General features: G+C 42.5%; 1 protein-coding gene across 3 annotated transcripts in view; it reads right to left on the reverse strand.

The window, feature by feature from the left end:
- Nucleotides 1-3,243: 3,243 nt before the first annotated feature.
- The window catches only part of LOC121903236 (ATP-binding cassette sub-family C member 11-like), a 27,948-nt gene continuing 19,992 nt past the window's right edge, over nt 3,244-11,199 (reverse strand). For 2 of the 3 annotated variants that reach the window (XM_042420084.1, XM_042420092.1), the window contains 11 exons: nt 8,418-8,600; nt 7,979-8,205; nt 7,681-7,818; nt 6,728-6,917; nt 6,127-6,216; nt 5,852-6,041; nt 4,961-5,120; nt 4,657-4,735; nt 4,409-4,522; nt 3,676-3,840; nt 3,244-3,550 (listed from right to left, as the gene is read on the reverse strand). In XM_042420084.1, the coding sequence (XP_042276018.1) occupies nt 3,458-3,550; nt 3,676-3,840; nt 4,409-4,522; nt 4,657-4,735; nt 4,961-5,120; nt 5,852-6,041; nt 6,127-6,216; nt 6,728-6,917; nt 7,681-7,818; nt 7,979-8,205; nt 8,418-8,600 (1,629 nt within the window). In that variant the 3' untranslated portion in view covers nt 3,244-3,457. The remainder of the gene's footprint in view (nt 3,551-3,675; nt 3,841-4,408; nt 4,523-4,656; nt 4,736-4,960; nt 5,121-5,851; nt 6,042-6,126; nt 6,217-6,727; nt 6,918-7,680; nt 7,819-7,978; nt 8,206-8,417; nt 8,601-11,199) is intronic. The other variant, XM_042420075.1, reaches the window with a different exon arrangement.

An 11,199-nucleotide genomic window follows, 5' to 3' on the forward strand; every position in this document is an offset into this window, starting at 1 on the left:
AATCACAGAATTTGGACATGTTCTTCATAAAAAATGATTAATTGATCATCAGAATAGTTGGTGATTGATTCAATTGTTGGCAACTGATCGATTAATTGACTAATCGTTGCAGCTCTAGTATATGTTTTCTGCTGTGTGCTACGTTGAGTATTAGTTGTAGTATTTCATGTGTCAGAGCTTCCCCTGCTGGTCTAACAGGTGTCTCTACGCAGGTGTGTGACAGACTGATCATAGTTTGGGTTCATCGTGAGTGAACAGAGAAGCTTCCACTTCATTACCTGGACGTTATTTTCAAGCCACAGATGAAGGTCGACTGTTTTCCCTCCATCAGCTGATTAAGATAAGACTTTATTGATCTCTGAGGGGGGAGACACATGTTACAGCAGCAACAGATAAAGAACTCTTTACATTAAATAAATAAAAATCAGAGATTATAGAATTAGAGAAGTGACATTAAAAATATCTACAGCACTGTTCAAAGAAACAAAAGACACCTGTAATGGTGGAACTTAGTAGAAATGTGAAGCTGAAAATAAACTCAGAGATGTAAGATGGTTGTTAATGATGGTTGTTTTGGATAAAATGAATCACAGCTGAGTGATGTTGTTGGTCAGAGACACTAACAGCTGATCTTTAGCTCATTAGATGTTCAGTTGGCTCCATCTAGTGGACAGATAGTAGAACTATATCATGTGATGTGTAATTTCTCTGACACTGACTGGGTTTCTGCCACTGGTTAGACTGGTTTTGATGTTACTCTGATGTTTTTAAGACGTGGACTCTGAAGTTATGAGGATGTGACGGCGTCCTCAGATCAAATGCACACAGACAGCAGGACTGTGGAGGGAAATGGCTTTGCCTCAGCCGTGTTGGTGTAAACACGGTCTAAAGTCTTGTCCTTGCTAGTGGGGTAGAGTATTCAGGTTGGAGTGGTTGAAATCACCTGCAAGGCTGCCTCCAGGTGTGTAGCCTGTTGTTTGCTAGTGGCAGCATGCAATACTTTCATTGCAAGCTTAGCATTAGCATCCTGATGTTTGCTGCAGTCACAACAGTAGATGTAAACTCCCTGGGCAGATGAGATATGAGATATTTTAGGTTAGCAGAGCAGTGGTTATTGGTTATTGTCTGTGCACCAAGCTTTGTTAATATAAATGCAAACTGGGGAGGAAATCAACCAACAGCGTTGTGTTATTTTACACCAGTTGGCTACTTATCTCTACTTTCTTATATTCTTAAGTTATATTATGTTCTAATGTTCAATGCAGGCTGTGCAGAGACCTTTACAGAGGCAGGTGGTCAAAGTTAAAAAGGGGCACATGGAACATTTTAAAACACCACATACACCAACATAAAATATAGCATAACCTGTTGAATTATAGAAACCCTTATTAAACCAGAATGTAACATGGAATCTTACAACAAACCACATCATGTATATCACCACTGATGAAATCAGAGGGAGACAAATTTATATGCCAATAAAACAATTTGCTTTCAAAAACAAAAAAAATGGTGAAAAAGCTGCTTCTTTAAAGACATTTATACATATTGTTTCTAAACAGAGAAGTGCTCTTTTTAATCCTGCAGTGGTTCACGTGTGTCATTTTACCAACAAAGTTAAACAAAGTTAACTTCAAATTTATAGTATTGTTCTATTGTGACAACAGATTTATGTTCTTATCAAAAATAGACAACATATCACACGTGATTTTCTTAGTATACAGAAATACATAAAGTACCACAAAGCTTATAATGTGATACAGGAACAGATCAGTGCTGAATACTAGAAAGACTGAACACTAAAAACATTCACAGATCTAAAAGTGTAGGTTCACATCAGAAAGTATTAATGCATGTATCAAATACATGATTTACACACTCTCATCTATATGCACGATATACAAAATATAGTCTACAAAGCTGACATGTTAATACTTGTTATTCTATTATTTAAAAAGTCTTAATGTTAGTTGCTTTAAGCTTATTACTCAATATATGGCTCAGCTTAAAAACAAACTGAAGAAATTGTCACAAGCAAGCAGCCAGACCTCCTGCACTCATTCACTAATTCAACTCATTCTTGTTAAGGAGATAAATTCACACAACAGCCACATTTAATCAGCAGAGAACAAATTAGACCAAAGAGACAGAGAGAGAAGCTGTATCTGACTCATGGAGATGAAGTAATTTAAGCTCCACCATATTCTTGCCATGTGTCCAGCCCAGACAGCTGAGGCAGCATTTTACATGTTTTGGCCAATAACAGATTCACATGAAAGAAAATGAAGTACATTAGATTGATATAAGAGACCCCACCCTGAGGAGGCCAGCAGGAGCCCGTCCTCCTCTGCTCTCCTCTCACTGCTTCACACAGACGGCCCTTTCTCCTCCTGCCCTGCAGGTGTCGCTGTTAAAGCATTTTAATCAGAATCAGAGGACAGAAAAATGATTTTTATAAATGACATTGAGATTTGGTAATGGTTTATTTCAACCAATTACTCTTTTTTGTGTTTTGATCGTCTCCCTCTGGTCTCTCAAAAATAGAAGATCAATCTCCTGCCTGTTGGACGAGCCTCCTCTGATTCAGACACTTCTGGCTGTGAGGAGAAGCTCTGCTCTGTCTGTGTGTCTCTCACTGCACTGTGAGAAGCTCTGCTCTGTCTGAGTGTCTCACTGCACTGTGAGAAGCTCTGCTCTGTGTGTGTGTCTCACTGCACTGTGAGAAGCTCTGCTCTGTGTGTGTGTCTCACTGCGCTGTGAGAAGCTCTGCTCTGTGTGTCTCTCACTGCACTGTGAGAAGCTCTGCTCTGTGTGTGTGTCTCACTGCGCTGTGAGAAGCTCTGCTCTGTGTGTCTTACTGCGCTGTGAGGAGAAGCTCTGCTCTGTGTGTGTGTCTCACTGTGTTGTCAGTCTGCTCCGATCCATCAGTGACGGGTTCAACTGAACCAATCAAAGGGTGGTCCAAAATTTTTGATTTATTATTACTTGTTTTTGTCAGTTGCTGAAAATAGTAAAATGATCATTGATATAGGCTGCTTAAATATAATCACCTGATTGCGGGGACTGTATGATGATAAGTTTATTTTTAAAAAGACAAAAAAATGGGGTAGAAGAACAATAACTTTGCACCCCCTAAATGAATAATGGGGGATGCATTTGCTCCACTTGCTCCATTGGCGCCTAGATGCTCATGACCCCAACAAACGCAGCAGACCTCTGACTTAACAGAAACACACAAACAGCTCAGCTGGACGGACTTTTAATTTCATTAAATCATTTTAAAACAGATGATTTTTATCTTTTATAAATAAAAACAATAAATAAACTGCAGTCAGTGTCGGTGCGTTTGAGGACTTTGGGATGTCACGGTGTCGGTGCGTTTGAGGGTTTCGGGACATCACAGTGTCAGTGCTTTTCAAGACTTTAGGAAATCACAGTGTTGGTGCTTTTGAGCACTTCAAGACGTCACAGTATTAGCAGCAGTCAGCAGAGTGGTGAACAGTGAGTTGGGTCTTTGTTTCAACACATCTGGATGATCAAACTCCACAACCTGTCAGACAACAGAGAGGCAGCATTCACACAGAGAACCTGGAACATTACTGATTTCTGTTAAAGACATAAATATTCCAGAAGGACTCTGTTGATGTATACAGTGTGTGTGTGTGTGTGTGTTACCTCTCCGTGGTCCAGCACCAGGATGCGGTCGGCCTGCAGCACTGTGTTGATGCGGTGAGCAATGGTCAGCATGGTGCAGTGCTGAAACGCCTCTCTGATGGTGATCTGGATCAGAGCGTCTGTCTCTGCATCCACAGACGCTGTCGCCTCGTCCAACAGGATGATCTGATGGACAGACAGACAGACAGACAGACAGAGAGAGAGAGAGAGTGCTGAAAGTTGTAGTTTTGACTTTTACAGTTTTGTCATAGACATCATGTTCATCATGTTCACAGATCTGCTGCAGATAACAGAATAAATCAGTAAATATCAGCTTGTTCCAGCAGTAAACTCTGGTGTCAGCGAGCTGTTTGAACTCTGATGCTGCTGACATGAAATCTAATAAACCACCACACATGAATGTTTTAATTCTTCAGCCTGTTGGACCAGAACTCATCAGGTCTTCACAAACAGAAACACAAATAATATGTTGATGACATTTTGTTCTTTCAATCCTCCGTAAATTAAGCTGTTTAAGTTCATCTCTAGTCTCTTAGTGATACACACAAAACATACTTTATACATGTAGGAGTCATTTTTAGACAAAACAACTGTTGTGACTGATGTGAAACATGACATCAGATACAATCCTGAACACTGCTGGAAATTTTATTCTTACATGAATTAAATGCAGTAAACTGAACATACAGGCCTAAGTTACTGAAACATCCTGACAGCACAGCTGGAGGCCTACCTTACTGTTTCGTAGCAGCGCTCTGCTCAGACACATCAGCTGTCTTTGTCCTACAGAGAAGTTTCCTCCGTTCTCCGTCAGCTCAGCCTGCAGCTTCCCGTCCAGACGGCAGATCTGACAACACAAGTTCAGTCCATCAGAGAGCAGCACATCACTCATCTGCACTGACAACAATCAATAATAATAATGATAACAGTGACACTAATAATAATAACAGCAGTAGTGACAGTATAGATGAGGAAACGTACTGTCTCCTTCATGTAGGTCTTCTCCAGCGCCGCCCAGATCTCCTCATCACTGTAGCTGTTGAACGGGTCCAGATTGTACCTACAGACAAACAAATACTGAGACACCTGTCGGTAACGACATGTTGCCTGCAGCTGTTCTCATGGAAACGGGTGTTGTTTGAAACATGTTCCCATGGAGATGGGTGTTGACTGAATTTAAAATCTCAACTTATTGAGGACTGCGAACTGGAGCTGTGCTCAGGTTGTGACTGATGACGAGAACTCAAGGACGGTCTGTCTGGCGGCAGGAAGCAGCTGAGGTTACCTGACAGTCCCGGTGAACAGCACAGGGTCCTGAGGGATGATGGACAGGTTCCTACGCAGGTCGAACAGGCTTATGGATGTGATGTCCACTCCGTCTATCAAGATGCTTCCTGCAGCCGGTTCAACCAGCCGGAACAGAGCCACAGCCAGAGACGATTTCCCTGAACACACAGGTAAAACAGTTTTACCTGATGGTCTAAGGACCAAAACATTGTATTTTTAATAAAGTTTATTGAAAGTAAAAGGACAATGTGCTGGAATTCTCTCTTCTCTTGCCTATGGACATTTCCCTCTATGCACCTGTCTACAAGAAACTGAAGGTGTGAACGAGCCTTTACAGTTAATTGTAAGACCGCATTCACACAAAATCCGGCAATGCCAGAAATTACGAGTCCTCCGATTAATTTGAATGGGGGCAGTGTGTTTAGACTGCAAGAGTGGAGACCCCATGAGGTTCAGCAAGAAACGAATATTCTGTCTGAACCAGAATCAACTTCAATCCAACATCACGCTGCAGTGGCCAATCACATCTAAAGACGCCCACAGGAAGAAGAACCTTGTTTACTTGTTGACTTTGTTGTCGGCCCTTCCGACTCTGGATTTGATGTGAATGCAGCCTAACAGCTGACAACACCTGTAACACCTGACAACAACTGACAACAGCTGACCCAATCTCCATCATCTCACTGCTGTCATCAGGTCCAGGTCACAGTGTCTGCAGGGTAAACAAAGAAGCCCAGACGTCTTTCTTCCCAACCTCGTCCTCCTGCAGGACGGGACTGCTGCCGCTGTGACGTGGACCCGAGTAAGAGACAGAAGCTGGACGGATGAACACTGAATGCCAGAACATTGGACACTCTTCAGGTTCCTTCCATAACCTGCATGGTTTTACCAGAGCCCGTCCTTCCAACGATGCCCAGCTTCTCCCTGGCTCTGATGTGGAGCTGGAGGCCATTGAGGACGACGGGTGAGTTGTCCTTGTACCTCATCTTATAGTCCAGGAAGGTGATGGCTCCGTGCTGAGGCCAGTTCTCCTGGACCTGATCCACCTGCAGCTGCCCCGAGGCCTCGGCCTCACAACCCTGAAACACAACAAGCACTCACTAAGACTGTAGTCAGCGGAGACCAGACCAGACCAGCAGGCAGCAGCATTTATCTCAGTCTGACCGTGATGTAATCCAGCAGCCGCTCCACAGACAGGAACCTCACCACCACCTCCATCAGAGCCTGGATCATGCACTGAGAGTTGCTTGTCAGCTGGGAAACAAACAGAAATATTATACCAGACTAGTATATAAAACTAGAATTTAAGTTATTGGAAACTCACACAATCACTGATTGGTTATTGATCATTCACACTGAGTGTATTCTGGGTCATCACACATGTTAACATGTAAAATCATGTGTGATGATGTCATGAATAATGTGACATGGGCCGTATTCATAAAACATCTTCAGGTTTAAAGTTCCTCCAAACTGGTCAAGACTTCAGTGATCCTCTGACTTGTGCTCTAGTGCCACCATGAGTTTGACTTTTTAGTTCTTTAGTGTTATATCTCAACATCTATTGGATGGATTGCTGTGACATTTGGTTCAGACATTCATGATGACTCGGAATGAAGTGTAATAACTTTGATCCTCTGACATCAGAGGCGAAATCATGTCACTTGAGTGAAAACTTGTCTCTTGTCCTGCAGCTTTATGAATCTGTGCAGAAGGAGAGACTGGAGGGAAATAACTGGAGTGTGTGTGTCAGGTGACAGTCTACCTGTATGATGAAGACCAGGGCGAGGGCTTTCATGGGGGGGCTGCAAAAATCATTGGAGCTGAAGATGACCAGCAGGGAGACCGGCAGCACCATGACGGTACACAGAGCGTCCACCAGGAAACACAGCCATCGTATCCCGTAGTTAAACAGTAAGAAGTGGTTAGCGTTGATGTCAGACAGGCTCTTAAACCTGCAACACAAACAGGACCAGTCAAAGTGTTTTATTTGTCAAATGCACAGTGTAACACAGGGTCAATCTGGGCAGTGAAATTCTTCAGACATGGCAAGCAGCAATTACATAGTAGACATAAGGAAAATCAAATCATTAAGAAAATCACAAATAAGGCAAGAATAGCAAAAATATACATAATACATAACATAATATACAGACCAGCAGCAGTCTCAGAGACTGGGAGGATGGGGAATATGGACAGTAAGAATATTAAATATTATAAATATAAAGTGTAGGAGTGTCAATGAATATGTACATTAAATTGTGGTGACATACATTGAATGTACATAAAAACAGACAGACAGACTGAATCATAAACATAATGTGCCAAAAGCCACATAAACTGAAGGTACTGTAGATATAACCAGAAATAAACTGTGACACTTTACTTGACTTGGTGTTTGGACCGCAGGGAAGACCAACATGTTTCCCTGACTTCCCCACAGCTTGTAGTTTACATGAATCACTAAGAGATGTCTTTGACGTTATTAGTCAACAACTAAAACTGAGAATAACTTCAAACTTCAGCTCAGTCTAAAGTATTTGATGGATTCGCCCGACATGAACTGATGTCACTGTGTTTTAAATGCTGCTGAGAGTTTGAACTGACATGATTTGTTATGAGAAGAAGCAGCACTCTGACAGACTGAAACATTATTATTATGTTTTTGACTGGTATGAAGTGCTGTGAGACAGTGATGGAGGACAGGAGCAGTCTTACAGCTGGATGTACTCGTCAGTCTTGTTGTAGGCGTGGATGATGCTGAGGCCCTGAGCGATGGAAGTGCAGAGAGAGATGCAGGAAGAGCGACTGATGTTCTCCATCTTCTTTAAGCCACAGATGTTACTCAGAAACATCCTGCAGAGAAACAGACAATAAACCCTCTGAGCTTTACTTTCACTGTAAACAGGAATTAATTCCACTAATGTCAACACAACAAACAAAGATCCTTTGCTCTGGCACATTTCCTCCTCGGCCTCCTGTGAAACTGATTTTTCTGCTCAGTTTGTCGACTCACCAGAGGAGGAGGGCCAAGAGTACAATGAGGACGAGCGCCGGCAGCAGCATGATGGGGAAGATGATGGAGTTGATGATGCAGATGCAGATGGCGATCAGAAAGAAGATGAGCAGGATGTTCAGATGGTGAGGCACCAAAGAGTCCATCTCATCCTGATATCTGGAGAAACAGTTGAGGACGCGGCCAGTCGGCGTCGTGTCAAAGAACCTCATTGGACTCACCAGGATCTGCAGTAGACATGAAGTCTGTGATCAACCTTTAAGTTTATTTACACTCTATCAGGCCTTTTCTACATCACATTTACAGCAAGTTAATTAAACAAATGACAAATGTTTCTGTATCATTTTGTTCATTTTTTGTAAACAATTAATAGCACCTGATTGTTACTGAGTCCATTATAATGTTTAGATTTGTAAGATAACAGATGAAGCAGTCATACCTTCTTCAGCAGGCTGTTGTGCAGCGTGGTGGAGGCGTGAAACGTCACCTTGACGTAGCAGAAACATTTAATCATGCAGACGATGAGCAGGAGGACTATCAGCAGACCAAACATCAGCTGGTAGAAGGGAAGGTCTGCGTTCAGAGAGATGTTTCCTCGCTCTGACAACGTCACGTTACCTGTCTGAACAACAACAACCAGATGAGTGTTACACTTGACTCCACCTGTGTTACTTTAAATACCTGAGTATTGGGTATTTGGGTATTGAGTGGTGTGTTTTTGTGTGTTACAGCCTAAATACACCAAGCACAGGCACAGTGCGACACATCTGCCGCAGCAGAACACCAATTCCAAACTGAACATGATGCGAACAAGCAAACATCAGATTGTTTCAGTTTTTCCCAGTGAAAATGTTTTAATCTGCTCCATGTGTCAGTGAATAGGCAAAGCGACGTGGCACTTGTTTGAAGGTGGTAGAAAGAGGATTTGACAATTTGGTGGATATGGGGCTTGAGGGAGAGGGTGGGTTCAAGGGTCACACCAAGGTTGCGGCCCTGGGAGGATAGGGAGAGTTTGGTGCCATCAATGATGAGTGTAGACATGTTGGTTCTGCTGAGGGTGGACTTGGAGCCAATGAGGAGGATCTCCGGTATCAGCAGATGCAAGGAGATCATTGAATACTTTGAGGAGGGCAGTTTCTGTACTGTGGAGCTAGCAAATCCAGACTGGAAGGGTTCAAATGGGTTATTAGAATGCAGGTGTGTTTGGAGTTGTGAGGCTACAAGACATCCCAGAATTAATGAGAGGAAGGGAAGATGTAGATTAGCAGATAGATGAGGCAGGACCGAACAAGATCAGGTTTATCGAGGATCACTGCAGTGTGTTGTGTGTTGCAGTGTGTTGAAGTGTGTTGCAGTGTGTTATAGTGTGTTGTAGTGTGTTGCAGTGTGTTGCAGTGTGTTGTAGTGTGTTATAGTGTGTTGCAGTGTGTTGTAGTGTGTTATAGTGTGTTGCAGTGTGTTGCAGTGTGTTGTAGTGTGTTGTAGTGTGTTGCAGTGTGTTGTAGTGTGTTATAGTGTGTTGCAGTGTGTTGTAGTGTGTTATAGTGTGTTGCAGTGTGTTGCAGTGTGTTGAAGTGTGTTGTAGTGTGTTATAGTGTGTTGTAGTGTGTTATAGTGTGTTGCAGTGTGTTGTAGTGTGTTATAGTGTGTTGCAGTGTGTTGCAGTGTGTTGTAGTGTGTTGTAGTGTGTTGCAGTGTGTTGTAGTGTGTTATAGTGTGTTGCAGTGTGTTGTAGTGTGTTATAGTGTGTTGCAGTGTGTTGTAGTGTGTTGTAGTGTGTTGCAGTGTGTTGTAGTGTGTTATAGTGTGTTGCAGTGTGTTGTAGTGTGTTATAGTGTGTTGCAGTGTGTTGCAGTGTGTTGAAGTGTGTTGTTGTGTGTTGCAGTGTGTTGAAGTGTGTTGCAGTGTGTTATAGTGTGTTGCAGTGTGTTGTAGTGTGTTGCAGTGTGTTGCAGTGTGTTATAGTGTGTTGTAGTGTGTTGTAGTGTGTTATAGTGTGTTGCAGTGTGTTGTAGTGTGTTGCAGTGTGTTGTAGTGTGTTGTAGTGTGTTGCAGTGTGTTGTAGTGTGTTATAGTGTGTTGCAGTGTGTTGCAGTGTGTTATGGTGTGTTGCAGTGTGTTGCAGTGTGTTGTAGTGTGTTGTAGTGTGTTATAGTGTGTTGCAGTGTGTTGTAGTGTGTTATAGTGTGTTGTAGTGTGTTGTAGTGTGTTGCAGTGTGTTGCAGTGTGTTGTAGTGTGTTGCAGTGTGTTGTAGTGTGTTGTAGTGTGTTGCAGTGTGTTGTAGTGTGTTATAGTGTGTTGCAGTGTGTTGTAGTGTGTTATAGTGTGTTGTAGTGTGTTGCAGTGTGTTGTAGTGTGTTATAGTGTGTTGCAGTGTGTTGTAGTGTGTTATAGTGTGTTGCAGTGTGTTGCAGTGTGTTATAGTGTGTTGCAGTGTGTTGCAGTGTGTTGTAGTGTGTTGTAGTGTGTTATAGTGTGTTGCAGTGTGTTGTAGTGTGTTATAGTGTGTTGCAGTGTGTTGTAGTGTGTTGTAGTGTGTTGTAGTGTGTTGCAGTGTGTTGTAGTGTGTTATAGTGTGTTGCAGTGTGTTGCAGTGTGTTATAGTGTGTTGCAGTGTGTTGCAGTGTGTTGTAGTGTGTTGTAGTGTGTTATAGTGTGTTGCAGTGTGTTGTAGTGTGTTATAGTGTGTTGTAGTGTGTTGTAGTGTGTTGCAGTGTGTTGCAGTGTGTTGTAGTGTGTTGCAGTGTGTTGTAGTGTGTTGTAGTGTGTTGCAGTGTGTTGTAGTGTGTTATAGTGTGTTGCAGTGTGTTGTAGTGTGTTATAGTGTGTTGTAGTGTGTTGCAGTGTGTTGTAGTGTGTTATAGTGTGTTGCAGTGTGTTGTAGTGTGTTATAGTGTGTTGCAGTGTGTTGCAGTGTGTTGTAGTGTGTTGTAGTGTGTTATAGTGTGTTGCAGTGTGTTGTAGTGTGTTATAGTGTGTTGTAGTGTGTTGTAGTGTGTTGCAGTGTGTTGCAGTGTGTTGTAGTGTGTTGCAGTGTGTTGTAGTGTGTTATAGTGTGTTGCAGTGTGTTGCAGTGTGTTGTAGTGTGTTGTAGTGTGTTATAGTGTGTTGCAGTGTGTTGCAGTGTGTTGCAGTGTGTTGCAGTGTGTTGTAGTGTACTATAGTGTGTTGCAGTGTGTTGTAGTGTGTTATAGTGTGTTGCAGTGTGTTGTAGTGTGTT

Source organism: Thunnus maccoyii, chromosome 1, assembly GCF_910596095.1.
Source record: "Thunnus maccoyii chromosome 1, fThuMac1.1, whole genome shotgun sequence".
NCBI lineage: Eukaryota > Metazoa > Chordata > Actinopteri > Scombriformes > Scombridae > Thunnus > Thunnus maccoyii.